At 52.0% G+C, this 27,903-nt stretch overlaps 8 protein-coding genes across 8 annotated transcripts; 5 read left to right on the forward strand and 3 right to left on the reverse strand.

The window, feature by feature from the left end:
* Window positions 1-3,907: 3,907 nt before the first annotated feature.
* On the forward strand, window positions 3,908-7,369 carry PG986_009801 (DNA-directed rna polymerase iii subunit rpc2; the record flags this gene model as incomplete). Its single annotated transcript, XM_066846023.1, has 1 exon — window positions 3,908-7,369. The coding sequence occupies one exon, from the start codon at window positions 3,908-3,910 to the stop codon at window positions 7,367-7,369; it is 3,462 nt and encodes a 1,153-aa protein (XP_066698421.1).
* Window positions 7,370-7,778: 409 nt separating this feature from the next.
* PG986_009802 (GTP-binding protein y.t1.c1) lies at window positions 7,779-9,215 on the reverse strand (the record flags this gene model as incomplete). Its single annotated transcript, XM_066846024.1, has 1 exon — window positions 7,779-9,215. One exon carries the CDS (start codon window positions 9,213-9,215, stop codon window positions 7,779-7,781), a length of 1,437 nt encoding a protein of 478 aa, XP_066698422.1.
* A 1,724-nt stretch (window positions 9,216-10,939) lies between these two features.
* On the forward strand, window positions 10,940-12,506 carry PG986_009803 (uncharacterized protein; the record flags this gene model as incomplete). Its single annotated transcript, XM_066846025.1, has 4 exons — window positions 10,940-11,162; window positions 11,243-11,426; window positions 11,518-12,114; window positions 12,149-12,506. 4 exons carry the CDS (start codon window positions 10,940-10,942, stop codon window positions 12,504-12,506), a joined length of 1,362 nt encoding a protein of 453 aa, XP_066698423.1.
* A 559-nt stretch (window positions 12,507-13,065) lies between these two features.
* PG986_009804 (choline/Carnitine O-acyltransferase) lies at window positions 13,066-15,767 on the reverse strand (the record flags this gene model as incomplete). Its single annotated transcript, XM_066846026.1, has 3 exons — window positions 13,066-13,202; window positions 13,300-15,300; window positions 15,362-15,767. 3 exons carry the CDS (start codon window positions 15,765-15,767, stop codon window positions 13,066-13,068), a joined length of 2,544 nt encoding a protein of 847 aa, XP_066698424.1.
* A 2,362-nt stretch (window positions 15,768-18,129) lies between these two features.
* Window positions 18,130-18,489, forward strand: PG986_009805 (uncharacterized protein; the record flags this gene model as incomplete). Its single annotated transcript, XM_066846027.1, has 2 exons — window positions 18,130-18,301; window positions 18,356-18,489. The coding sequence occupies 2 exons, from the start codon at window positions 18,130-18,132 to the stop codon at window positions 18,487-18,489; spliced, it is 306 nt and encodes a 101-aa protein (XP_066698425.1).
* A 1,454-nt stretch (window positions 18,490-19,943) lies between these two features.
* PG986_009806 (uncharacterized protein) lies at window positions 19,944-20,916 on the reverse strand (the record flags this gene model as incomplete). Its single annotated transcript, XM_066846028.1, has 4 exons — window positions 19,944-20,141; window positions 20,204-20,431; window positions 20,503-20,550; window positions 20,608-20,916. The coding sequence occupies 4 exons, from the start codon at window positions 20,914-20,916 to the stop codon at window positions 19,944-19,946; spliced, it is 783 nt and encodes a 260-aa protein (XP_066698426.1).
* Window positions 20,917-23,149: 2,233 nt separating this feature from the next.
* PG986_009807 (uncharacterized protein) lies at window positions 23,150-24,205 on the forward strand (the record flags this gene model as incomplete). The annotated part of the gene is made up of 2 exons (XM_066846029.1): window positions 23,150-23,471; window positions 23,559-24,205. 2 exons carry the CDS (start codon window positions 23,150-23,152, stop codon window positions 24,203-24,205), a joined length of 969 nt encoding a protein of 322 aa, XP_066698427.1.
* An 846-nt stretch (window positions 24,206-25,051) lies between these two features.
* Window positions 25,052-26,195, forward strand: PG986_009808 (uncharacterized protein; the record flags this gene model as incomplete). Its single annotated transcript, XM_066846030.1, has 2 exons — window positions 25,052-26,131; window positions 26,178-26,195. 2 exons carry the CDS (start codon window positions 25,052-25,054, stop codon window positions 26,193-26,195), a joined length of 1,098 nt encoding a protein of 365 aa, XP_066698428.1.
* Window positions 26,196-27,903: the final 1,708 nt, after the last annotated feature.

A 27,903-nucleotide genomic window follows, 5' to 3' on the forward strand; every position in this document is an offset into this window, starting at 1 on the left:
AGGGGTTAATAGAGTGCCAGATGGCCTGACTTCCCATATCCGTTGGAGGACGTCATTTCGAAGGGCACGCAGAGGTAAGCAGGTAAGATCATCCATCATCTCATTCTCATTTCCAGAGCGCAGCCTAGAAACCGAAACGAGGGGCAGCTACAGCTAGCCCGGCCTAGCATCCCAGGGCGGGCGGGATAATTGTGTGTCATGGGTCAATGGGCAATGGATGGTCCCTCGCTTTGACCGGACGATTCTGTCGGCTCGACCACCGGCGCGGCAGCAACATCATCTCAATTTCCATGCCACCTTCGCGCTCCATGTGGGCTAGCGGCACCTCTCAAAGCAAAGGGTCCTTCGGCCGCCCCAAAGTTTCGCGTCGAGCCGAAATACCGCCTCGAAGTCAAATGGCTTAGCGCGGCTGCAAATGGTGGGAAATCCATGCCAACCGATTCGAGATGCGGCGGCTCACTCGTACGAAATATCACCACGACCTCGGCGCAAAACGCCCACGACGCCGGGGCTGACCTTGCTTCCTTTTTCGCTTCACCACCGCTACTTGCCACTTCCACTAGCACACATCTCCTGCCATCTCCCGACGATGACCATTGAGAAGGCCGTTGATCCTTAACGCCACCACGGGGAATTTGCCTTTTGCACTTTATGCATCGTTGGAGAGAAACGTGGTGTTTGACAAAAGTCTAGTAGTAAGTAGGTGGAAGTAGCCGTTCGCGCTATCTAATCGCCAGGCTGGATCGAGGGTATTCCACATGCGCGCCTACGGCTAGCTAGGCTTGGGCAATTGGGGGACTATGTATCTGTCAGTGGTCGGATGATTGTTAGCCTAAACGATGAGAAAGAAAAATAGAAGGAAAAAGAGGATTGCTACTTCGCATAACTCCATATGGCGGAGAGATCGGTCTCGCAGCCCCTCATCATCGGCGGCAAGGCTTTCGCGGCACTCTCTCAACCTGCAGGTTTCATCAATCAGTGGCAATTGGTGATATCAAGGAATTCCTGTCTTTCAGATCCCTCGCCTCATTCACCGACTTTTGAACCGAATCAGACACCGTTTTCTGCCTTGCGTCGTCGTCTTCACGCGAGCTCGCCTTACCCTGCCCAGAAGCCACGCACACGCTGGATTCATTCGATTGCATGGGAACTGGGAACGAGCATCGGTGGCTTGCAGCGCATATATCAATGCATGCTGGAGGCGGGGCATCGCCGACGACGCAGAGAGAGCATGGGGAGGCGTGTTGCTCCAACAAAGTCGGGAATGGGAACTCTGTCAGACTGCAAAACGACTGTACTACCCCTCGTACTAGCCTCTAACCGCGTGCTGTCCGATTTCTTGCATGCTTTTTCATTTTTTAGATTGGCAAGGAAAACGTTCCCACGATCGTGCAGTTAGTCGAGACCCTGAATTACTCCGTCCACGGTATCCGCTCCGGTCCCCGCCCCCTCTTTCCCTTGCCTCATCATGCAGTGTGTCGAGATATGACGCCTAGCTGCAGGGCAAGTCTTCGATTCCACACGGTTCTGGAATGTATGAGGCGCCTGGGTATGTATTGCATTTTGCTCTGGGTAGGGTTTTATATGTGATTCTCCTGCATCGCATGCATTGCCAGCTCAGAGAGCGTCTATTCTACTTTATGTATGGCCCTTCCTCAGTTGCGACTCCGGATAAGGCTGGCCGGCACAGCTGGCGCATCATGCTCGCATACATGCTCCATACGATGACGAAAGACGGATGAGTCAAGGAACAGTGTTCGGGAGAAAGAGTGGTATCCACGCCGACCGGCTCGTGAACAGGTGAGGACCGTACGTACATACATCTAACCTAGTGAATCAGGTGGGTATTCCGATCGAGCAGCCAGCATGGCACGGAGCCAGTGCCAGGCGCCCAAGGATCTCTAGCGCCGGGGTTACTTCAACGTTGAAAGGTCCCAAGTCCCCATTCAATGGGTGGGCAAACGTGCGTTTCTACCACCACAAATGTTTTTTTTCTCCTGCAGGCACACATTGTTGGAAAATGGATCCAGCAAGTGTGGTATGGAGGGCATGGAGACGGTGCTGCCTGCAGGGGAGGCGTTAGGGCTTCGACTGCTTTGCTCGATTTGGCCTCATACATACATACGATGGGGTTATCGTACATACGTACAGGATTCCCGGGTCCCTATTATAGGCAGAGCTTACGTATGGTAAGTTGGTTGGTGGTATACGGTTGGGGACTATTATTATACCCGGGTGAGGCTGTTTTCCACTCAACTCACTATACCTAGACAAGCCCTTTCCAGGGTGTAGGACTGTGAGGGACGAATGCCCCCAGCATCCCAAGTAGCTTAATACGCAGGCTTGCCATGTATCGTAAGATACGATGCCTTGTTTCCAATTATTTAGGCTGAAGTAGCTTCGGATTAGTAAGTGAGTTGGGTATAGACCGCTCTTACATGCCGAAAGTGATTAGTCACATACCACCCTAACTGATATTCCCCCAATATAGGTCGCAGAGCCTCGTGAGCAGCTTCCTTTTGCCAACTGGGCAATGTTAGTCTGAAACCTGTGGAGTAGTTCAATATGTAGTGCGTGCCTATGTATCTTTGTGTTGGGCTGGTAATGATCGTGAAGGCTTCACGCGCAGTCATCGAACCACGCTTATGGGAAGCGTAGAATATGTGAATTAGCGGACAGGCTAAGCCAATGGCCTTGCTAGACACTGCATTGGCCTTTTGGGACAGCAGCATTCGTAGTGGCAATAGAAATCCTATCAGGTCAATAAGTCCAAATGAACCCGCGATGCAACCTATATAGTTCAGATGTTAGTGCTTGATGAGATGTCTGCCATCAGGCTTATACGGATCCTGGTCATGTAAGACCGGGTTGGCCTCATTGCCTCACCAGGACTAACCATAATGGCAAATCACGGATGGCTTCGAAATCGGCGGGAGATTCCCTCTCGGTCCGAGTGCCAGCATTTATCTCATCAAATCGCAAGCCAAACATGATCTATTTCATTCGCCCCATAGGCAGTCTAGAGCCGCAGTGATTCAGGTGGGTGGCGCGTTTCAAGACTGTACGAGTTGGATCAGATAGGTTCTACACAGACTTTTCATAGTCGCATCGCCAACATGATTCCTTTCCAGTCCAATTTACAGCGTGCAATTATCGAAAGGTACTCTTATATATCTACAAAACTTGGTTTGCAGCTGCTCCCGATGTCTTTCAACTGTTTCATTGGCAACCAACTTATTGATTCACCTATCTACCAACACACATGAAGCTACCACCACTGCTCCTACCGGAGCCACACTTTGAGGTGTCCAGCGGCACGTAGAAAGCAGGAGGCATTCTATTTAAGTTGATTCCATCCATAGACGGATTTACATAGTCCAAGTAAGTGATGCTTCACCTATCACGGAGGTCGAAGTTGCCTCTATCTGTAGGTCTCTTATCGATGCCACCTTTATCGCATTGATCCGTGCGCAAGCTTGATGGATAGAGAAAGAGCTTATTTTTGGAGGGGCAGTCGTGAACGTGAACAAGGTCTGAAGTACCTGTGCTCAAGGACGTGCAAGCAAGTCAGTATGTCGCATATCCCAAAGGTGAAAGGCTTTGGAAGACTATGTCAAGTCCAAATTCAATATCGTGAGAGCTTCTCAGAATTGAACATTGAATGCTTTCGTTTGTCTGATGCAGCTGGCACTGACATTCTGAGGGTACGTTGAATACCTGTGGCCCTTGACAGGAACACCCTGCAGGAGCCCCCACCTTCCAACGACGATGGCTAAGCTGCCCAATGGTGGCCGACGACAGGACGGAGTCATCTTTCTTTAGCCTCGAGATTTTTAATGCCGAAAAAAATCCAAGCCAGGCCATCAAGTCAATCTGGGTATGAGTGATACCTTCACCAGCACTCAAGATGCCGCACGTCGACGATGGATTCGAGGCTCTGCTGGAGCCATTCTACAATGGCAAGAAGCTCACCGACCCCATCTCGACCGTCGATGACAAGATGCAACTTTTGCCTGCATTCTTGAAGGTCAAGGGTCTGGTCAAACAGCACATCGACTCGTACAACTTCTTCGTCGACCACGAGATCAAGGAGATTCTCAAGGCCAACCGCACAGTCAGGAGCGATGCCAACTCGTCGTTTTTCATCGAGTTTCTGGACATTCGCGTCACCAAGCCCGATCGTCCAGGCTTCAATGAGGGTCCCCAGCCAAGGAATGAGATCAGCCCCATGGAGTGTCGACTGCGCGACATGACCTATTCTGCCAAGGTCCTTGTCGATGTGGCTTTCTTCCGTGAGAAGAAGCGGGTTATCCAGAGGAACCTGGAGCTTTGCCGGATTCCTGTCATGCTTCGGAGCAACAAATGCTATCTCTACGGCGCCAACAATGCCGAGATGGAACGCTTGAACGAGTGCCCGCTGGACCCGGGCGGTTACTTCATCGTCGGAGGCACAGAAAAGGTAATTCTCGTGCAAGAACAGCTCAGCAAGAACCGAGTCATCGTGGAAGCAGACGAGAAGAACAACATCATCCAAGCATCAGTCACAAGTTCTACCCATGAACGTAAATCGAAGACGTATGTTATTCTGCGGAAGGACCGGCTTGTCCTGAACCACAACGTTCTCGTCGAGCCTGTCCCCATCATCATTATCCTGAAGGCTCTGGGAGGTTTGTCAGATTTCGAGATTATGCAACTGGTAGCTGGCTCCGACGGCAGATTCCAGGACGACTTTGTTGTCAACTTCGAGGAGGCTTCCAAAGTGGGCGTCTTCACTCAACAGCAAGCTCTCGATTACATTGGTGCGCGGACGAAGATGGGTGGAAGGGGCAAGCCCGGAGCTGGAGCACCTCAGGCACGCCGAAGTCATGTGGAAGAGGGATTGGACGCCTTGGCGAACATCATTATTGCTCATATCCCGGTGGAGGGTCTCGACTTCTACCCGAAGGCCGTATACGTTGCGCTCATGACGCGGCGTGTGCTTATGGCATACTACAACCCCAAACTCGTGGACGACAGAGATTTCGTCGGTAACAAGCGTCTGGAGTTGGCAGGACAGATGCTGTCTCTCCTGTTTGAAGATTTATTCAAGAAATACCTCACGGACCTGAAATTCGCCGCGGACAACGTGTTGAAGAAGAACAACAGGGCCAGTTATGACCCCCTAGGCCCCATCATCGCAAACGGTCGACATATTAGCGAGGGCATGAACCGCGCGATCCAAACGGGCAACTGGAGTGTCAAGCGATTCAAGATGGAAAGGGCTGGTGTCACACACGTCTTGAGCCGTCTCAGTTATATCAGTGCACTCGGAATGATGACGCGAATTAGCAGTCAGTTTGAGAAGACTCGAAAGGTTTCCGGACCCCGAGCACTTCAGCCCTCTCAATGGGGCATGCTGTGTACATCCGATACCCCCGAAGGAGAGGCTTGTGGTCTGGTCAAGAACTTGGCTCTCATGACACACATCACAACCAACATTGAGGAGGAACCGGTCAAGCGATGGGTGTTTACGCTCGACGCTAGTATCGAGCCGTTGCGGTGTTTCTCTGGCGCCGAGATGCACGCCCCGGGTGCTTATGTCATTTACATCAACGGCACACCTTTCGCCATGACCCGATTCCCTAAGCAATTCGCAAACAAGTTCCGGACCATGCGTCGCCGAGGTTGGGTGTCGCCCTTCGTTAGTATCAATGTCAACAACAACCTGGCTGCGGTGCATATTGCCACAGACGAAGGTCGAATCTGTCGACCTTACATTATTGTGAAGAATGGCAAAGCAAAGATCCAAGCAAGTCATTTGAGGCTCCTGCAGGCCGGAAAAGTCACGTTCGATGATTTCCTTACCAAGGGTATCGTGGAATACCTGGATGTCAACGAAGAGAACGATGCCCTGGTAGCTCTGTATGAGAAAGACATCACGAAAGCTCATACACATGTGGAGATCGAGCCCTTTACCATTCTTGGAGCCGTGGCCGGTTTGATTCCCTTCCCGCATCACAATCAATCTCCCCGTAACACTTACCAGTGTGCTATGGGTAAGCAAGCCATTGGAGCCATTGCTTATAACCAATTTAACCGTATCGACACTTTACTATACACACTCGTGTATCCTCAACGCCCCATGGTTATCTCGAAAACCATTGAACTCATTCACTATGACAAGCTCCCAGCGGGTCACAATGCCACTGTTGTTGTCATGTCCTTCTCCGGTTACGATATCGAAGATGCCCTTGTCTTGAACAAGGCATCATGTGATCGAGGATTTGGACGATGCCAAGTCTTCAGGAAGTACAGCACCGAGCTGCAAAAGTACAACAACGGCAGCCGCGAAAGAATTGGCGACCGAGACCCATCCCAGGCTGCAGGAAAACACATTGCTCTCTCTAAGGACGGAGTAGCCGATGTAGGCTGGAGAGTAGAGTCGGGCAACGTCATGCTAAAGAAAGAGACACCCGTTGAGACGAACCCGGGTGTTGGCATGGAGAGGAGAAGCGACGAGTACAAGGAGAGCCCCGTTTCGTACAAACTTCATGACCCTGCCTACATCGACAAGGTTATGGTGACACAGACTGACAAGGACACCCACTTGATCAAGATTCAGACAAGGCAAACAAGACGCCCCGAGCTTGGCGATAAGTTCTCATCTCGTCACGGACAGAAAGGTGTTGTTGGTATCATTGTTGACCAGGAGGACATGCCGTTCTCCGACAAGGGTTTGGTTCCCGACATCATCATGAACCCTCACGGTTTCCCGTCGCGTATGACAGTCGGCAAGCTCCTCGAATGCCTCACGGGCAAGGCCTCCATCATCAGGGGCCGCAAGGACTTTGGATATGGCGATGCCTTCCGCTCGCATCCGCTGGAGGAGATGAGCCGAAACCTGGTCGAGGCAGGCTTCTCGTGGGAGGGCAAGGACTACTTCACGTCGGGCATCACGGGCGAGCCGCTCCAGGCCTACATCTTCAACGGCCCGATCTACTACCAGCGCCTGAAGCATATGGTTCAAGATAAAATGCACTCGCGATCCCGAGGCCCTCGCGCCATCCTGACGCGCCAGCCGACCGAGGGTCGTTCCCGCGACGGTGGACTGCGTCTCGGAGAAATGGAGCGTGATTGTCTGATTGCGTACGGCGCCTCGCAGCTTCTACTCGAGCGCCTGATGATCTCGTCCGACGGCACCGACGTCGACATCTGCCAGAAGTGCGGTCTGTTCGGGTACCGCGGATACTGCAGCACATGCCGCACCAGTCGGGAGGTGGCCAAGATGACGATGCCATACGCCGCCAAGCTGCTCATCCAGGAGCTTATCAGCATGAACGTGGGCGTGCGTCTGCAGCTCGAGGACGAGTTCCCGCATCCGACCAATTAGTATAGGCCGCTGCAGTAAAGGGGAGAGTGAGTGAGTGGCGGAAAGGAGCGTTGTTGCATCTCTAGGCGTTTTTTTAGGCAGGATGGCCTGTTGGCATAATGGCATGGCGTTTGTCTTTGTGTGTAGATTATACTCAAGTTGCGACAACTATGAAAGACAGATTACGCAAATTACGCAAGTATTCATGACTTCTATACGGTGCTCTTTTGTATACATGACATATCTGCATATCCGTGGCAGAGCAAGAACACTGAAGCTGTAGGGTGATAAACATTATCGTTACGAAACATACTCATAGTTTCGCGGAAAGTGCAGGTGTGTGGAGACATCCAGGGGAGCCAACCGAGCACATTATTCACCCTAATCGATTTGACAAAGCCGGATCCTTAAATTCCTAGTTCATGGCTACCTACTCCTTCTTATCCTTCTCAATACCCTTCAACCCACCCATATTGACCTCAAACTCCACCGCCCCATCAAGCCCCTGCCCGGTGCCCGGCACGTGCGGCGCAAAGACGACCTTCATCCAGCGGCGCCAATTGCGCAGCGCGACGCCGCCGCCCGGCAGGTCCTCGTCCTCGAGGATCTCCTTGCGGCCGTAGACGGGCCGCTTGAGCAGGGCGATGCGGGCGGCAATCTGGGTGGACCAGACGAGGCCCAGGGTCGGCGTCTTGAAGTGGTTGGGGTCCGCGTACGGGTCGTCGCCCCAGCCCGTCACCCAGCGGTTCTGGTGGTCGAGCAGCAGGCTGGCGGGCGCGGGCGGGTCCTCGGGCGGCGGCTCGGGCATGCTGGAGCGCACGCCTACCATGTCGGCGAGACTGCTCGTGGGTTCGGCGCCCGGCGGGGGCTGCCAGGGCCCGCGCGAGCGCGAGGCGAGGGGGCTGTCCTGGGGCGGCATCTGCTGGATGTTGGGGGTAGAAGACGGGGCGGCGGCAGCAGGAGCGGGGAGCGGGGACTTGGGGGTGGCGGCGACGCTGCTCTTGATAGCGAAGAGGGCCGGGGTCCCGCCGCCGCTGTGGGAGGAGGGGATGCGGTCCATGACCTGGTTGGCGACGACGACGGCGAGGTTGTGGCGGCGCGCGAGGTCGTGCAGGAGGTGGCCCATGCGGATGAGGTCGGCGGAGCGGGCGGCCATGTTAGAGCCGAGGCTGCCGCCGCGCTCGTACTCGGCGCGGTAGTTGGCGGCGATCGAGTCGAGGATGATGAGGCCGACGTTGTGGCGCTCCACCTGGACGGGGACCTGGTACTGCAGGATGTGCTCTTGCGACTCGAGGTCCGGGGTCGCGGTGCTCATGATGCGGTCCAGGGTGGGCTTCTGGTCCAGTTCTTTGAAGAAGGGGTTGCTCCTGAGCATTTGCGCCAGGCGTGTGGTGGAAAGGGGCGCCTCGGTGGATATGTAGAGGGCGGGCCGGCCAAGCCCGTGGGGCGGCGGGAGCTGGACGGCGAGGAGCATCGTCAGCAGGAACTGCGTCTTCCCGGCTCCGCTCTCGCCGACGATTTCCGTGACATAGCCGGTCGGGACACCGCCGCCCAGAGCTTGGTCGAGAGACCCATCGAGGGTGCTGATGGTGCTCCAGCGCTGGGCCAGGTCAGAGGCGGTCTGCTTCAGGGCGCTGGGCTTGTCCGGCTGCTTCTCCGAGACGCCCAGATCAACATGGAGGGCCTCCAAGACGGCATTGCACAGCCTCTTGAGGTCCAGGAGGGGGAGTTTGGTGCGCTTGCCCAGGTCGGCGATGTCGAGGGTGAGCAGCTCGGCGGTGGTGACCTTGTTGTTCTCCAGCGCGGGCAACAGACCGGCATACTGGGCTGTGGGAAATCCCGGCAGGACGCGCGACAGATCTGTCATGGAGGCATCGGCTTGCCCAGTCTTGCGGCCTCGTTCGTTTCTGACTATCGGTTCCCTGTTATGGGATGGGGGGAGGGCAGACTTTCCAACGGGAGGGATGTCTGGGTACAGTGCCGGGGACGGGTTTCACGCAGAAAGCGACTTGTGGCAGATGCTCGAGCTAGAACAAGCCTTCCTTCAGTGTCGTTTCTTAGCCTTAGTGGGGGGTCGTTCGGGTTCGGTGAAGGGAGTGTGCCTGAAAATAGAAAGTACGGGCCTACATGCTTGAGCTTTTAGCGGGGCATCGCAGCTGCAGAAGCAGCACCACCGTTGATTCAGCCCGTCTTCACTATTATCTTGTCGTCCCTCCTCTGCTGGGCATCAAATGTCTTGCTTCAGCGCGTAATCCTTCCCGCCAAACATTGTCGTCTCGTATGGCCGGTCTTTGGGTCTCCATTTCTACCAGCCAGGCTTCGCTCAAGTATACATACACTGATTCCACTCACACCCGCGGTCCGACACCTTTCCTTGATTGGATCCTTTAAGCGAATCTTTAGGTTTAAGCTTGGAGGCATCATGTTGCTGACCCTGGACTCAGCCTCGACTCAGTCGACATGGTTCCAGCCTTCTCGCCCAGCTGTTTTCTTTTTTTCGGCATAGTTCCAGTGTTGTTGGGTTTCTTCAGATATCACCTCTTTGTTTTGCTTCTCCCGTGATGCATATGGCCAGGGGCAGCTCTTGCGCTTTACGAGCTGGTGGCAGGCCCAGCTGAGGCATCAAAGAAAGAAGCAAGGCCGCTTTGCGCCGTTCTCGCCCTTCCAGTGTGAATATCAGCTCTAATAAGCCGTAAAGCCACCAAAACCTACCCGCTGAACCCGAAGCCCAGAAGCTGTGGTGGCGTTCTTGTCAATCAATCTGTATGCAATGGGCGGTTCCATCCCGTTGCACGCCGTCGCTCTGAGTCTCGTGATGCTGCTGCGCACAACGCTACTCTGCCAAGAAGCTATGCAGAGGTAGGCATTTTGCATAGGCGACCCCATACCAACCACAACCCCATTTGCCAACCTCCAGAGACAACATCGATTTTCCGCAGCATGACTCAGGCCCTCGGTCAGCTAGGGGGGGCAAGGGTCGAAGGAAGGGTCGAAGATGGTCCAGCCAAGAAACAGAAAAACAAACGCCGTCACTATGTGGCTGGCTCTTAGCGGGCCAATTCCGCTCTAGCTCCTTCAGCTGTCCTGCACCCATGTGCGACCTAACGTCGTCTGGCCTGCTGGCGACGAATCATCTATTCTGCTTTCAGCTGCAGCGGGCTTGCTGTTCAGGAAATGAACCCATCCCAAGGCTGAAAAGAAACGGGCCACCCGGTCCCCATCTCCCCCAGCTTGACTGGACGAGCAAGGATGCGCCTTGCCGCCTTTTGCTGCTTGTCTGGCCCAGGGTCTTGCCGATCAAATACGATGGATCAAGGGAAGGGGACCGGTATAGGAACGGCTGAGGAGGGGGAAGGAGGGCAACGGCGGCCTAATAAGAAAGACGCACGGGTCCTTTCCCTCGGGTCGTATGTTGTTGTGGTTGGCACCTCTTTGGCCTTTTCACCTTTGGGATTCACCGCCTGCTTGGACGTTATTCCAGTCCTCGTTTTCCCGTCGTGATCGTAACATCAGACTGGTAATTCACGGTCCAGCTGGAAGACGTTGCTGCTTGACTACACCCGATATCTCGCAGAAGGAGCTCTATTAGTCATGGCAAGACTTCTCCTCTACACTGCCCTCGGGGCAGTAGTAGAAGCCGTCGCCGTTGAGCGCATGGTAGCTGCACCGACAGATGTCTCTCTACCATCGGTAACTTTCGACTTCGCCCAAATCACAGCTCCGCCTAGTCTTCACGAGTTAGTGAAGAGACAGGAAGCCCAGACGGTACTGGTAGGACCTGACAACACTTGTGGTTACGTTAGCGGATACCTGGGTATGTACACCGTTCTATCCTATTCTCTCCTTCTCTTCCAACTTGACCCGAATAGTATGATTCACTGACGCTCCTCCCAGCGAGTGCTTATACCTGCAACAATGTCCAGGCCCAGTGCGCCTTCTTGACGTATTCAAACATCGGTGCCGTCGCCTGCTGCAACAGCGCCACCTGCGGCTTCCGGCTCGGCTGTGTAGACTATGCGAAACTTGCCACGTCGAGCTGCGGCGTCTCGTGTCAGAACGACCCCTATACCGTCAAATGGTACATCCCCTCTTTCTTTCTCCCTCGAGAGACCCATCATAGCCCAAGGCCTTGCCAACAACAAGTATGAACTAACGTACTTGCCTCACAGCTCAAAGTCAGCGACACCATACTGCGGAACGGCCACGTTCTTCAATGACATCGAGGACTACTACTGCATGACCAGTCGCTACTCGACCGCCAAGCAGATGTTGACGACGTGGATAGGGGAGGATGACGGCCGCACTTTCTCGCCCCTGGTCTTGACTGTCACCACCAGCGCCGACCCCTCGGTCTCGCACGAAGACGGCCTATTCGGCGGAGGGGACTCGCCCACCACGGTCACCGCCACGCCGTCACCAGGCAAAAACACGGATAACAACAAAGGGGGCTCGTCGACCCCTGTGGGCGCCATCGTCGGCGGTGTCGTCGGCGGCGTGGCCATCCTCGTCATCGTCGCGCTAGCCCTCTTCTTCATCATCCGCCACAACAACAAGAAGAAGCAGCGGAATACTGCTGCCGCCGCCGCCGCCAACGGCGGTTATCCACCTCAGATGGTGCAGCAGCAGCCAGGTGGTCCCAACAACGGACCCGGCGGTGCCCCTCCCGCAGCCGGCGGCGCAATGGCCGGCCACCAATCCGTCTACAACCCAGCCTACGCCCAACAACAGCAACAGCCGCAACAACCACAACAACCACAACAACCACAGTACCCCTCTCCAACCCAGTCCCCGCCCCCGCAGCACCAGCAAGCACCCCCCCTACGCCTACGCCGCGCCGCCCGGCGGCGACATGAAGCCCCAAGCCTACACCACCAACGTGATGACGCCGCCGAGCCCCGCGACCTCGCCCGGAATCGAGCACAACAACCGCCAGAGCATGCAGCCTTCTTCGCCGACCATGACCGACGTCTCCTCCATATATCCGCACCACACTGGCGGCGGCACCATGGGCGGCGGCGGTGCGTACCAGTATGGCGGCGGTAACAATAACGGCAGCGGCCCGGATGTGCCGACGACGGTGCATGAGGCTGGTGGTGATGCGGTGGGCAACTACGGACCGCATTCGAATCATCGCGGGCAGTTCCATGAGATGCAATAGTCTGTGTGGGTGGGGAGAAAGAAAGGGGGCGAGGGGCAGGTGGGCGGCCGAGCCAGGAGGACAAGCAAGCGTGACGATTGGTTGCCGGGTTTTTTCCCCATTTGCATTGGGTTTCCGTCCCTCATCTGGGCTCATGTCATGTAAAGAGAAAGGTTAGTTGGGTGATAGGGGTTGACTTTCTGGATGATGATGCACCCTTCCGAGGATATGTTTATATTTGTAACACAGTATATCTCAATGACGCCCAGGCTGTAATGTCTTTTTAATAATATTTTCACACATGACCACGAGATCGGTCTTCAGTATGTATAAGTAAATAATACGTTGGGGTTGCGTGAGCTTATGAGAAGACCTGGGAATTCAAAACTTGTAACAGGGAATCACTAAAGCCTGCAACGCTCGCTACTGTCCTTAGATAAATAACATCAAGAGATACCATCATGCTTGCCCACGTATCGAGGTCGCACGCGACTTCTGTCCCATCAAAAGTTCCACCAAGAGTCCGAGCCCCTGAAAAGGGTTACATCCTACTTTCGCCCTCTTCCCCTTCTCGGGCTGATCAGTACTCCACCAACCTCAACTTCTTGCCAACATCTCTACGGCGCGCCTTCTCAGAAGCTTTCGCTTCGCCTCCATCCATAGCCTCGCCGCGTGCCTTGAGAGCTTGCAAGAGCATACCGGCATCGAAGAAACCATCTTAGAAAACCCAGTTAGTATACGCATTCATTTTAAAAAAGGAATCACCAGTAACCAAGACCAGGAGACAGCGCAATTATAAGACTGGAAAACTTACATCCACCGAGCTCGTCGTCCTCGCTGCTCGGAGCCATGCTATCTTCGGTAGGCGACCGCGTGCCGCTCATGTTGAGCTCCCTCCGGATAGCCTCGTGGCCCGTGATCAGGCGACCGCGGGCCCTGAAGCCCTTCACGCCCTTGGCGGGTTTGGTCGGGTCGATCTCGCGAGCGCGAGTTTGCTTGGAGGAGGTGGCGCGGCGGTTGGTGATGCGCAAGATGCGGCGAATTTCGAGGAGATAGCTCTCGAACGTGTCGATGAAGCGTTTTGTCTGTCGGTGTTTGCTCGAGACGCAAATGGAAAGGACGTCGTCCTTGATGATGTAGCCGATGCCAAAGCCATCGCCCGAGGTCGGGCCGAAGCCGAAGTGACGGAGCGAGGGGTTGCCGCAGTTAGACGTCGAGAGGATCGTGTTATTCAGCTTATCCCAACCGGGATCTGAGAAGATCGAAGGTACTGGATGATACCGTGAGCGCGAGCTGCCAGTGCTATCACCTCTTCCCCGGGTCCTGATCTCACCATCCTGTGATATGACAGAAGAGTCTCTCCCTGGACTTCCCACTGGGGAACTCATGTCCACTTCCGAGCCGGTGTCTGATGGGCTGGTGTAACCAGTGCTAAGGGGAGGCTGCTGCTCGTCTACATACTTCTGCCACACGCAGAACAGCGCGTACAGATGGCGATCGCAACCCTCCGCCTTGGCACATTCCCTGGTACTGGCAACATGCCTCTCACACGCCTTTCGCAGTGCGTCTACCTTCTGTTCGGGGGGATTGTCTCCCCAGAAAGTCTGCACAAAGTTGACCGACTCTTCCGACACAGATCGGATAGCCTCGGTCCGCCCGTGTAGGAAGACCTTGGTCATAGCCGGCTCATATGTGCATTCGATGCGACCATACAGACCGTAGTAAGCGGCCTGAAAGGCCATCTGGACAAAGGCATCGGGCGAAAACCCCATCGAGGTGATAAAGTTCTTGCCGTAGCCACCAAAGTCCAAGCAGGCGAATTCATTCTGTCCGATCAGATCAGCCAATCTAGTTTCCGCAAACCGAACGGCTATGCTCAACTCTGGCAGCATGTCCCATTCGAGTTTGTGCGGGGTGGTGTTAACGTCGCCAAAACTGTCAGGGTCACGCTTCCAGGGGTCCGGGCTCGTCGTCTTCCACAGACTGGGGGCTTTTCCGCTGATTGTCCTGGCAAACCTGAGGATTGTGTCGGTGTACACGTCACTGGCAAACCTGAGCACAGTGTGACCGTCCACGCCTGTATGCTCAAAATTTATGCCAGCACTGCCGTTTTTGCAGACAATGATCTGTAGCTTGTCGTACCAACGGTTGATGCATGTGCCAACCTGGATCCCTCTCTCCACTTCGTTCGTGCCGCAAAGCATGTTCTGGCAGAGCTTCGCAGCTGTGTCCGGTTCTGTGTAGTCGAGACACAGAATGAAAAGTGCCGAGTCCACAATTCCGAGAGAATCTGCGTTGTTCGACCCTTCCTCCTTCAACAGCACGTCTCTCAGTCCCGACCATGTTTTCCTGTTCTCGGTACTGAGGATTCCCAAGGCGCTCTTTGCCGCCTCTTGGATGGGTGTCTGCGCGGCATCGTCTATGATCGTCTGGAGGTTGATAGAAAGGTCCTTCTCTCCCATGATCAGATCAGAGTTATCGTCGAAAACATCAAACCAGTAAAACTGCCCATGGCACAAGACCACGATATGCCTCGAGTCAGGGTCTTGTTCGATCTGGCATCCATTGACAGTTGGCACCCGGGCAGTTCCGAATAGCCGAGAGTATTGGTACATATCCAGGGGCTTGCCCTTGACGGTGTCGGGAGGGAGCTCCTCCCGGCGTACAGCTCGAACGAACTCGAGTGATGATACCACCAGAGAGGCGGCACGAGTGACTTGGTTGTTCCTGGCCGGAGTCGGGTCATCCTCGAGTAAGAAGAAGGGGTTGAGGTTGAGGACGACCGGGTTATCAAAATTCAAGTACGAGTCGTACCCTAGACCATAGTTTAGTCCATCGTTCTTCAGGGGCATATAGATATTCTGGCTGAGGCTCACAGAATTGTTCGATATAACTCGTTTTCCCCACCGCGTACTGCTGAAGCTTCTCCTGGAGTTCCGGTCCGTCTGTCTTCAGAAACTCTTGAACGGCCTGCCTCGTCTCGGCATGTTCCCTTGGGCCTTGGAGCGGCCTGAGAGCGGTAAGGTACTTCTCGGCAGTGTGCTCCAAGCTAGGGATGGGGAGTTTGGGTAAGTCATCCTGGGCAGCAAATGTTATGCCTTGACTCTGAGGCATCTCGCTTTTACTAGAACGAGGAAGCGTCGTCTGAGTCGACTGTTCATGTGCTGTGGATGAAATCTCTGGTAGGTCTGGGATTGAACGCGGTACAGATGCAGAGCCGCTTCCTGCTAACGTTTCGCCCAGAGACTTGGGCATAGAAAATATGCGGACTTGAGTAGGCATCGTATCAGTTGGTGTTGTCGACTTAGGCATACAAGGGAGAGACGGAGGTGCTTATATTCAAGCCGCGTAGGGCTGTTCGGTAAAAGTAATGACAGTCTTGAAGGCAATAAGGTGGCATCCCACTATAGTTGTGCCAACTGTGGCTTCGGCATAGGTGGTATAGTATGTGTAGGTAGTGTAAGTGCAAAGCCGCTTGGCCGGTAGAGGGTTGAAACGGGGATGAAGTGTCCGAGGGCGAGGGGAGATAGGATTTCAAGGTATAGATATATAGAAAGACAAGAAAGGGAGAGGGAGAGTGGGCCTTGTGCCTGGGGAGGTCTCGGCTTGTAAACAGCGCGCATGAGAAAGCAGCAATGCAGAAAGAAAGCATGTGCGATTGGGGGGGGGTCGTCCCAATAGGGACGGTCACCACTTGGCAAGGGAACGTTGCGAGGGCAGGACATGATTGGCTCCGAGTCAGTGGACTGGGGCCCGATGTCATCCGCAGACCCGACGACGCATATTATGGATGCGTCGCCCAAGCAGACCGACCGATTTGTCGGGACTGAAACCGGGACTGGGTAGAGGATCCAGGAGAGAGATCTGTGGAGGTGAAAGTATACTTAGGTAACGCACCTCGAGTGGCAGGGCCAATCCAATCGATCTTCGTTGTTTTATCGCGAAATCCCAAGAGGCTGCAGGTGCTCACTAACACAAGCACGTACACACACACACACACACACACACACAAACACACGTATACGTACGAACCGGGCCTATGTTGTCGGGCAAAGATCACACAAGCAAGCAGTTCGAAAGTGAAGATGGAGGTTTATTTCCGAGAAACCGAGCACACACAATTGCCCGGGGCTTCACCTGGGGGAATATTAGCGATTTCATGTCGCTGCGATGGGCAAAAGCACTTGTCGATGGCCATGACATGACGCAGGTTGCATGTGGTCTTTGCAAAGTGTCGGACTGGGCAGTGTCATCGGTACCAGCGACAAGGGGGGCTTGGGGGATCTGATATGCGGGTTTTGGGGGCGACCCACCTGGCTTGGCTTCTGATGTGCGTTGGAGGTATGAATATGGAGGAGATAAGTAACCCAGTCACAATGCACAAGCACACCCCATGGGGAGAGTGGCAATCGGTCGTCTTGTTTGCAGCGAGTAACGGGCGACAGCAATGATGGGCGTGTTGCTTGCTTGTGGTGTGGGCGATCCGAGGCAGGCTTGGGACTTCGGACCAGTGGAGGAGCTCTGGTTGGACGTCGGGGCAAAGGGTTTCTTTCGCCTGGAGCGGCCAGGCGCCTATCCCCAAATCAAATGATCCACCCAAAACGAGGCACGCAGCACGCTGCCCTGGTTCGGAGAGCGCGAGGGGAGGAAGGTGACGGGGCCTCTCGACTTCTCGATCTTTGTGGGTTCGGATGGGTGTTAGTATGGAAACTTAGGACGAACTAGGCAGAAGAAATCAAATCACACGCGCAAAGAGAGGCGTCGTTCGCAGGACTTTCGAAGTCTCTACAAACAGTATATATTGCGAGGTTGAGCAAGCCTCTTTGCTAGCCGGTCAGATTCGAGTGAAACAAAGAGAGTTTTCGTGGCGTACCTGCTGACGGACGGGAGGTAAGCTGGTAGATAAACGTTCCTTTAAGTAGGTATGTACTGTTGGTACCCAAGATAGGTAGGTAGGAGATGTACTCGACGCTTGACGTACGCTGGCAGATAACCAAGTACGTAGCAGTAGCAGTAGCAGTAGCAGCAGGTAGCAGTAGAAGGAAAGAACAACGAGGTGGGGCCGGATGACCGGCTGTCGGGATGGCCATCTCTACATACTTAGGCAGGGTCTGAAGATAATTGGGGTTCTGGGTTCTTTGCTCCTTGCCAAGCCAGAGCCAACGACATGGTGATTGCGGGGTGCTTCCAACTGCATGCACGGTGCACGGCGTTTCTTAATCTCGACTTATTGCGGTAGGTATATTAGTAGGTATCATATATGCTCGTCAAGTAGTGTTGCATTGCATCCTGCTTACCTGGGCACTTCTTCTCCGAGTTGATGTGGAGAGAGCCCCTTGACGTACCCCGGGAAAGTGGCATGTGAACTCGCCCAAAGCATCTTGAGCCCACCCAGCACAACATCTCCGCCTCTTCGAAAGATCAAAAGCAGGTACACTTCGCTTGCAATAGAATCTGCTGAGATTTGTCATACACAACCTCGCCATGTCCGCATTTGTTTTGGTTGCTGCGATGGACTCAAATCACATCGACGGGTGAAGCAGCTCGCTCGGCCTCGAAATCAGAAACACGGCAAGATAAGACGGCTGCCCCGTTCCCAAGGCAGTGGAAGAGACGTGGGCAAGGTCCAGCCTCCAGTCTCACTATGACGACTGCAGCTTACTCTGAAGAAGATGCCCAGCTGCCCAGCAGTCACATGGCAGCTTGGCAGAGACCATGCATGCTGGTCATGCTGAATTGGAACAGAACTCCGAATACTGAGACGGCAAGAAGAGAACTCCTGGCTTATGCGGAGAAATGCCATAGTCTGTTCAGTCGTAAGTTGGACTGACTGCAAGATATGCAGAAGAAACACATAACAAATCGCATAGACAACTATCGTCGGCAAACTTTGCTTGATGTTTGGGGAAATCCCGAGAAAAGGCCAGTCCAGCATAGGGCCGCCGGCGACGGAATGGCAGCAAATCCCGACCCCGGTTCGGCTTCGGGAGATGGTATTCATTAGCCTATGCTCACGGGAAAGAGCAAAGATGGTGAAACTAGCAGAGTGCCGCAGATACGACCGTCCAGCCGATCCAGGGAGGCACACGAGTCCGGGGTGCTGTCTGGAGATGCTTTAAGGCAAGCCGCTTATAGAGTAGGTAGATATAGGCAGGATCCCTGCTATGACGTAGGCGTGCCTGTCTTGCCATCGGAAGTCAAGGCCATGAAGAATGCGTTACATACGCATCTAGATGACACTGGACCAGTCTGCCTTGAGCGAGCACCATCCTTAAGATGGGCCTGCAAAATGCTACATGCCTATTCATTATCGATTCTCGATGTTGGTATCAATACGTCCCATCCTAACTAAAGTTGACATATCAAGAAACCACACCTGGTAACCATCGCAGTTGCACATTATATTGAAGACAGGCAGAAACAATACATGTCCAGCAGTTTCAAACCATTCCTATCCAGCCCCATAATGATAGATCAGTTGGCAACTCTGGATACACACGCAATCCTATCTACGGACTTGGCAACCCGAGAAAGAGGCCCGGCTCGTTGGCAGAATGCTGGACAGACGTATCAGATACAGGAGGGGCCGAACAACAGGCGGGGGACAATAATTGCCAACAATAAGTAACCCTAGCAACTCAGCATCCATAGGTAGAAAGCCATCCACTCAGCTCGATGGAAAGATGGCGAGCTATCATGGACAGGGAAAAACCTCCAATGATCAAGGAAGGGGTAGGTTGTAAGTCCTCCACCTGCGGCACTCTACCATTTCCCCAAGAAGGGCATGGTCAATGTCTCCTAGGTTTCGCTTGGTAACTCCATGTTTATCAAAATCATGAATCCATTCTGGTTAGAAGGCAGGCCGTAAAGAGTAGTCATGGTGGTGATAAACGAGTGAGAATTTGCTATTGTCTGCCCTAATTGTGCCTGTCATTCCTGGCCGATCTCACTCCTCACGCCTGCTGCAATTCATACATACACGCAAAGAAAGCTACAAGACGAGGGAGATCTCACCCTCGAACTTGCCCCTTCCTTTATGCAAAGTTGCCAGGGAAAAAGGGACACCAAAAATATTTGGGCCAAGTTTAGTCGAACAAACCAATCTCTCAATCAAATGCCATGCGCCACACCCGTACGTGCTCTGCTCTCACGCAATCGCCCATGCTCATTCATCTCGTTCTTCACATTTCCCAATTCGTGTAACACTGGTGAGAAACTTGGCCAAGTCGGCAGAGTCAGATTTGCTATAACTCATGAGGATCCTGTCGTAGGGAAAATTCGTCTATTTCGCATCAAAGGCGAAAAGTGGAAAACCATATCTGCCCTCCAGTTTGCCAACCATCGAGTCAATCCTTCGCAATGCCTGCAATTACCAGTTTACTCCAGGAAAAATCAAGACGCAAAGTGGACGTAGAAAGCGGACGTGATCGGGTATCGTGAAGAAGAATCGTGCCTCTCTTAGCAGCAGCCGCCGCTGGACGACGAAGAGACGCTGTGGCCGGGGCCGACCTGGACGCCGGGCTTGGTGTTGGTCGTGGCTTGGGTACCCATGCGCTCCTTGATCTGGCGGGCCATGGTCAAGAAAGCCTGCTCGACGTTGGAGGCGTTCTTGGCCGAGGTCTCCAGGAAGGGGATGCCCAGGCTGTCGGCGAACTCCTACACAAGTTGTCAGTAAGATGTAGCTTAAATTCCCCGCCAGATGTCATGCTGTGCCGTACCTTGGCGACGGTGTACTCGACGACCTTCTTGTCGGACATATCGCTCTTGTTACCGACGAGAAGCTTGTTGACACCCTCGGTGGCATAGCGGTCGATCTCCTGCAGCCACTGCTTGACGTTGTTGAAGGAATCCATATCGGTCACATCATAGACGACGCAGATACCGTGGGCGCCACGGTAGTACGAGGAAGTGATGGTGCGGAAACGCTCCTGGCCAGCGGTGTCCCACTACGATATCACATGTCAGCAAGAGGGATCTCTTTAGCGACGACAGGGCGCAACGTCAAGGTAGGACTTACAATCTGGAGCTTCACAGTCTTGCCGTCGAGCTCGATGGTGCGGATTTTCTGTTTATGTTGTCAGTGACACCTGCTAACAAGTAAACAATAAACAAGGCGCCTTACGAAGTCGACACCGATGGTGGAGATGTAGGACTCGGTGTAAGTGTCGTCCGCGAATCGCAGCAGCAAGCAAGACTTTCCGACGCCAGAGTCGCCGATAAGCAACAGCTTGAACAGGTAATCGTATCTGTCAACCATGATGGTTATGTCAGTGTTCGTTCCCTCATCCTTGGCACGGAAGACAGGAGTCTCGTCCAGGCGGGTCTTGCCGTCTCCGACCCAGACAGCATCCTCGAAGATGTCGGGGGAGTCGACCAAGACCTCAACCTTGATATCATCCATGTCCTCGACCAGATCATTCGATGCAGCCATGGCGGATGGAAGCAGTGTTGTGGGGTGTTGTGGTTTGTTGTGGTTGGGGGAAGTGATGATGCAGCGTATTGCGGCAATGCGGTTTGGTTGTGCTTTGCAACGGCCTTGAAGCAGGTGTCGATCGAGCAACACAAAAGAGTGAGGCTCGAGTGACTTCCAAATACCTTAGGCAGCGCATCTTCTACCGAATTCCGGAATCGAGGGGCGCGCAGCGAACGGAGGGGTAAAGAAGAAGGAGGTAACTCTGTACGCGGTCAGTGCTCGCTCTAGACGGTCGCCGATGAGGTCGGCGATGGACACAGGCAGCGTCTAGCAGATGCTAGGGGGATGGGCGTAGAGAACGCAGGAAGACATACTACTCGGGATTCATCTTGACGGGTGACGATGCGGATGCGAAGGATGCAGAGGTTAGATGCGGTTGGCAAGTTTGGTGTTGAAGTTGGAACGGAGGATGATAAGCCAACGAAACACGGAAAGGAAGGCGGTAGCGGCAAGTCAAAGGGGGTCCCGGTTGCTGTGGAACTTTACGTTAATGAGTTTACGGGGGGTCGACAAGGCACGACAGCTTATGAATGGGCCTTTTCGGGACGTCCAATACGACGGGAGGCAACAGGCTGGCTGGCTGGCTGGCTCTTTATCTTCAAACGATATAAGTATTGTTTTTTGTATTTTAACCAGAGGACGATGGAGATGCGATTTGATGTATGGATTGAACGCAGGTGGGCAGACAGGTCAAGAAAGAGAAGGAAGCAGGAGACATGCGCCTGACTTTCAATCAAATCAGCAGTGCAAGGCCAGTAGGCTGGTCGGTGGTAGGTACACACTTTTGGGCGAGACACCAGATGGCAGATGGACGCAGAGGCCGACAGAGACAACGCACACCCAAGCACCAAGCAAAGCAAGCACCAAGCCCAGGCGCACGCAGCGTAAGGGAAGCACAGGCACAGGCAGCGGGTTGAACAGCACACGCCTAACTAGCAGCCTAGGCTGATGCGTCAGGGAGTGTCAAGGACAGTCTAACAGTTCAAAGGCTAGCAGGCTACAAGTAGAAAGGGTCAACGCATGGTGGGCCAATGTCGTCTCCACTTCCACTGTCGTCCTGGCTCTTTGATTTGATTTACTGGGGACTTGGGGAGCAGTCAACCCAAAGCAAACCAGAAGCCTCCTGAAGTCATCAGCCCTTTAGCTTTTAGCCCTTGAAGCTGCCCAACACGCCTCCCTAAAAAATCCAAAAAATACGGCCAACGGGGGTCACAAGGCCCTCGGACGCCGTCACTGGTGCGCCCAATCAGGAGGTGCAAAAGGGGGTCAAGTCATAAGCTTTGTTTGCCCAAGGTTCACAGTCAGGTGGCTGAATATCACCGGCTGGTTTCGAGTCAGCTTTGCTCAAGGTTGATAGTTGGCAAATCTGGGAATGCAAAGCGGCATCGTCGGAGCAGATTGATCGTCTGTACCAGATAGATAGATTCAAGCATGACCTGGTAGGACGTCTCTAACGACGAGGCACTCCCCTCCCTGCCTGTCCGTTGATGCTCTCAAAGGAACCTTCCTTCTGACACCTGCAAACAAAGAGACGGCCCTCGTATTATGTCAGCCAAGATCGATGCTCTTTTATGCTGCCGCCGCCGATCAAATACCGTATGTTCCGTTTGGTGGTGGTTTCAAATGCTCTGGGTATACTTGCTTGTCAGTCAACTCCGACACATACAGCCTTACATAGTCCAATAAAATATTCCAGCCGAAGACAGACAGACCTCTACTACCTAACCTACAGTATGTTTCTAGAAGAAAGAGAGTCCTCTAAACAAACCCCATGTTTCCCGTAGTCCCGGTTGATCGCCCACGCGGAGGATTCCTTGAGAGTGGAGTGGGTCCATTGATTCGATGACCGTTCGTTTGACTGTCATGCCATTGCGCTACCCAAATTTTTGGAGCTGCTGGTAACCTTCCCGGTGGCGGGAAGTCAAAAAAGAGAGAAACAGGCATGCAACATGGACTGCCCGCCCAGAATAACCGAGAAGCTTCACTTACATCATGCTCAACTTCCTTAGGGCTCCTTTTTGAGAACTGAATTTGACCGACCTACACATATACCTACATGTTAGAAGACTGACTGACTGACTGATTACCTCTGCTGCTTGCCGGATGACACGGCGCATTCTTGACTATACTACCACCGAACCGAATTAATGCCAGTTATCGCCCACGATTGCGCCTTCGAGGCTCAGATCCCATGTCTCTCCCCCGTGGCTTCTTTCGGACGCCGCCCCAAATTCTGAGCAGCTCTGCCTCGGGCGCCAAACACCTGCTCAGACCAGCGGTGCCTCTGCAGCATCCTGCTTCTTCTTCTCATGTCGCCGGCTCCTCCGTGACAGCTCCGGTGCCGCTGGCGCTCTCGAAACCTGCCCAGCCTCTGGCCACCGTACCTGCGCCGTTTGCCCCACCACCATCGCATCACGATCCGTCGCCCATATGGTTCGATTCAGCAGTCACTGCCCGTTTCAGCGCAAACGGAGGGAAACCAGAGGATGAACGCAGGGTGAAGCTCGGAAGGAGTACGTCCTCCCTAAGACAGTCAAGACTCATATTATTCTAGCGACAGTTGTTGCTTCGAATGGACGGCTAACGATGCATCATCGCAGCTCTACGGGTTCTGCATGACCGGCTCCCTTCGCTGCTGCAGTCGCCACTCCCTCAGGAGATCCTCGCCCCCAACATCTCTCTCCACCTATTCCCCTCGACGCACCCATACCTGCCGGCCGTCTCCGGAAGAGTTGGTTACATAGCAGCTCTGTGGACTTCGCCGATCGCCTGGAACCGCGTGCCGATCATCGGGAACCTCAAGCTGGAAATACTATCCGAGCGCATGACGATGCAACCACTATACTATTCCCCTAGGAGGACCGGCGCATACGATGAGCAGCTGGTGGTCAAGTGGAGGACGGCGGATAACAACAAGAACAACGGGTCCAATACAGGTAGTTTGGCCCAGAGAGGAGAGCACAACCTCGACCACGCCTTAAGGGGCACCCTGAGCCCCGGTTCCAAGAAAGAGTTTACGGGGCTCTTCATCTTCGAATTCGAATCGGAAGGACGGATAATCAGCCACACGATCGAACACGTCGACCAAAATAGTGAGTGGGAGAAGGGTGTTGGCGCCAAGGTTGTCCACCTCGCAGACTGGCTGCTGGGCGGCATCAAAGGGCGACCGCCGCCGCAGGGCGCTTGCCCCATGTTTCTGAAGGTGCGGCGTGACAGACGAGACCCTAGAGGTTCTAGATGGCAATGAAGCAAAATGATACCCCGAACTGATTGCATTAAAATTAAAATATATCGGGGGTCCGAAATTCGAGAAACGGGTAGTCATTAAGGGATTCAAGTGGCCGATACCGTCGGCTAAGGGCTCGTGCGTTACCTACTATCCGAGCCTGGAAAAGGTCAAAACCTCGCAGATACAAATTACGAAGGCTGTACTTGATTCCAAGCCACCAACCTCTACCCCGGCTGCCAAATATTCGATGTTAGTAATATTTCTTATACTGATTAAATTAAGCTAACTTGAGTTGAGCAATCAACTATTACCCCAGGGTCTTAAAGTATTGGTCAAACAACAGAATGAAATGTTCATTGGTAAGTGTCATGAGGTCTCGCCCTTGAATTGAACAACAATGTTAACCTTAAATCTAGATCAAAACCCAGCTGCAATCATCAATGCCAGACTCCTTGGTAGAAAGTGCATAGGGCCGTTTCATGTGGTGAATGGTAGCGTCCGGGAGTTTTGCCCCTACCAAGCGCTACAGTAATCTGGTTTGATTTGGCGCCTTTGCTGTTAGGGAAGACAGTATTGGGTCGTGCCACAGCAAGAGTGCGTTCACGTTGCCGCGCTTGCTCTCACCACTTCGGAATTTATCGATTCCTGGATAGACGTGGACTGGCTCGACCTTCCCATTTTGAGGTACCAAATGCGACAGCCCTTTGCAGATGTAAGGACTGCAAGTTGTCCGTTTGGTCATACTCACCAATGTGTTTAAAACACCTGGTCCGAGTTCCGGGACATCAGCTACGGATAGAAAGACGCATCGCGGATTCGGCACGCTCGGGCAACAACCGCCCGAAACGATTGAAAACTATAAATATGTCTTCTACCGGTGGTTCGCCGTTAGATACCAAGTTCTTGAGATTCCTCATGTTGCTGCGGCATCTTCAGGACCCTGATTGGACAGATGAGACAGGCTACCGCCCAAAGGTCTATACCATCGACACAGAATTCTCAATTCTCCGTGGTCTCGTCACTGAGATTAGCTTCTGGGACTTTCTTGACAATAAGATGGCCCTGGAGCTTGATCTCCAAAAGATACGCGACCTGGTGTGGTCGACTGGAAAGGCCGACACGCTTCTACCGCCCTCCAGTTGCATCACTCTGATAACCATCTTCCGTCAATGTCTGCCCCGAATGCCCATGTCACTTGGTCTAATGTATTCATCGGCTTTCCCAGACGATGACATGGCGATGGGCCAACACTCGTCAAACATTGATGTGGAATTGACCAGTAAGATGACGAAGATTTTACTCGAGTCTGTGAAATCCCCCGAAACTCGTGACCTCAAGCAGTTGGGGGCTTGGGCTAATGAACCCTTAATCATTAATGCACCTTCATTGTTAGTGCTGCCAGGACAACAATCCTATCGCCAATGGCTGGCATGTTGGGAGAAAGAACAAGGCGCACTTGCTGAGCAACTCATGTCAAACCTGTCAGAAAATCTCTCCGGACCGCTCGAACAATTGAAGCCAGCCAAGAAGCGATACAAGGCCAGACAGAAGAAGGACCAAGTCCCACCCGGCGCGACGAACATGAGTCGCCTTCGGAGCTCAGAACCTATTCAACCAGGTACTGTGATAACCTCGAAACGCGGGGAACACGCCTCGGTGAACAAAGACGCACGTGATGGGAACAAATGCATAAGCGACAGTGGGAGCACACAACAAACGTCAGATCCTTGGAGTCTGGTGGACCAGACGAGCCAACTGCTCTCTTACTCTGCAATTGCTGCCGCTTATGAAGAGGAAAAGCGACAGTGGGACATAACAGCTAGGAGAGACCTTCAAGAGAAGCGGACTGCTGTCCCAGAACTTGATGCCACTTATCGCAAAAGGAGGAGTGACATGGAGCACGACAACAGGCGCGACAACAGAATACAGAAAAAAGCTGATCCTGTGTTCGGTGTTGCGTACCGCAAAACTGAACCGGATGTGACAAAAGGGCATGGGAATATATTAAAGGACAAACAGGCTTCTGAACCTACATATAATGCTGCATTTCGAGAAAAGGATCATGGAGCAGATTAGAAACCGACAGTTAAGAGGCGGGTTTCGAAAATAAGAAAACGGTTAAAATTAAAATATAAGCTTAACTTTATTATTTATAGCTACCGCCGATTTATATAATATTTTAATTTATTAATTACTTTTATATTATAAGTAACGTGGTTTACCACTATATAACGTATATTACTTAGCGACGTACTTTAATTTAATTTTAATATAATTAAACTTTAATGTATAATACTTTTAACGTGGTTTACCACTACGCGACGTATATTACTTAGCGACGTACTTTTTTACTTCTCGATTTTTTTATATAAATTAATTTAATTATAACGTTTAAAATTAATTAAAATTATTCGCTATTTAATTCTTCGCTTAATTTTATATCTTTTTTATATATTCGTATATTATAACCTATTTCGCCGTAAATATTATAGCGCCTTTTATTAATCGCTCTTCGTTTCGACGAACCCTTATTTTTATTTTTATTGGGCGCTAAACGTTTCTTTTTTTACCTTTTCGTTTTATAGCTATTAAAATTCTTTAATAGTAAGGGCTCCTTTAAATTAAACTCGCGATTTTTTAACTTTCCGGTGTTTAAAAAGTATTAAATTAGCCTTTTTTAATATATATATCTTATTACGTATAACGTGGTTTACTATTACGCGACGCATATCACTTAGCGACGCACCTTTTTTACTTCTCGACCTTTTTATATAAATTAATTTAATTACAACGCTTAAAATTAATTAAAACTACTCGTTATCCGATTCTTCGCTTAATTTTATATCTTTTTTTACATATTCGCGTATTATAACCTATTTCGCCGTAAATACTATAGCGCCTTTTACCGGTCGCCCTCCGCTTCGACGAACCCTTATTTTTATTTTTATTAGGCGTTAAACGCTTCTTTTTTACCTTTTCGTCCTGTAGTTACTGAGATTTCTTAATAGTAAAGGCGTTTTTTAAATTAAATTCGCGACTTTTTAACTCTCCGGCGTTTAAAAAGTGTTAAATTAGCCTCTTTTAATATATATATTTTATCGCGCATAAAGGTTATTTTATAAATTATTTTAATTATACCCTTCGTTATTTAGTTTACCGCATTTAAAATCGGCGTCGAAGAGCTTCTTTAATAAATAAACACCTTTTTTTTAATATAAATAAAATGCTTAGTTATTTATTAAGGGTTAAACGGCGTTTAAGGGTCGTAGGTACTAGCCGTCCCTAAACGGGATAGGTTAAATATAGGCGTCCGGAAACGCATATTCAGCTTATTAATTACCTCGTTAAAATTATAAGGTATTAAACTAAATACGTTAAATCTAGATTTAATATTAACTTCCGTAAAAATAGTAAAATACGCGGTTTTAAAAGCGATAAAAAACTTAAGCTTAATAATATAGTTTATAAAAACCTTAATAAATAACTCGATTTTTTCGAATAAGTACGCTTTAAAAGCAAATAAAATATTATATTAAAAAGTTAAAGTAAATGCGATAAATAAAGAGGTATATTAATAATAATAATATCGTTATTTTAGTAATATACCTCGAATTCGGCCGAAATATAACTCTCGTAGCCGTTAAAAATTAAGAGGCGGTAACGATTTTTTATTTGCGATTTAATATATTTATCGAAATACTTAATCTAGTTTAAAC

This window comes from Apiospora aurea, assembly GCF_038362705.1.
Source record: "Apiospora aurea strain CBS 24483 chromosome Unknown utg000006l_segment0_segment0, whole genome shotgun sequence".
Lineage (NCBI taxonomy): Eukaryota > Fungi > Ascomycota > Sordariomycetes > Amphisphaeriales > Apiosporaceae > Apiospora > Apiospora aurea.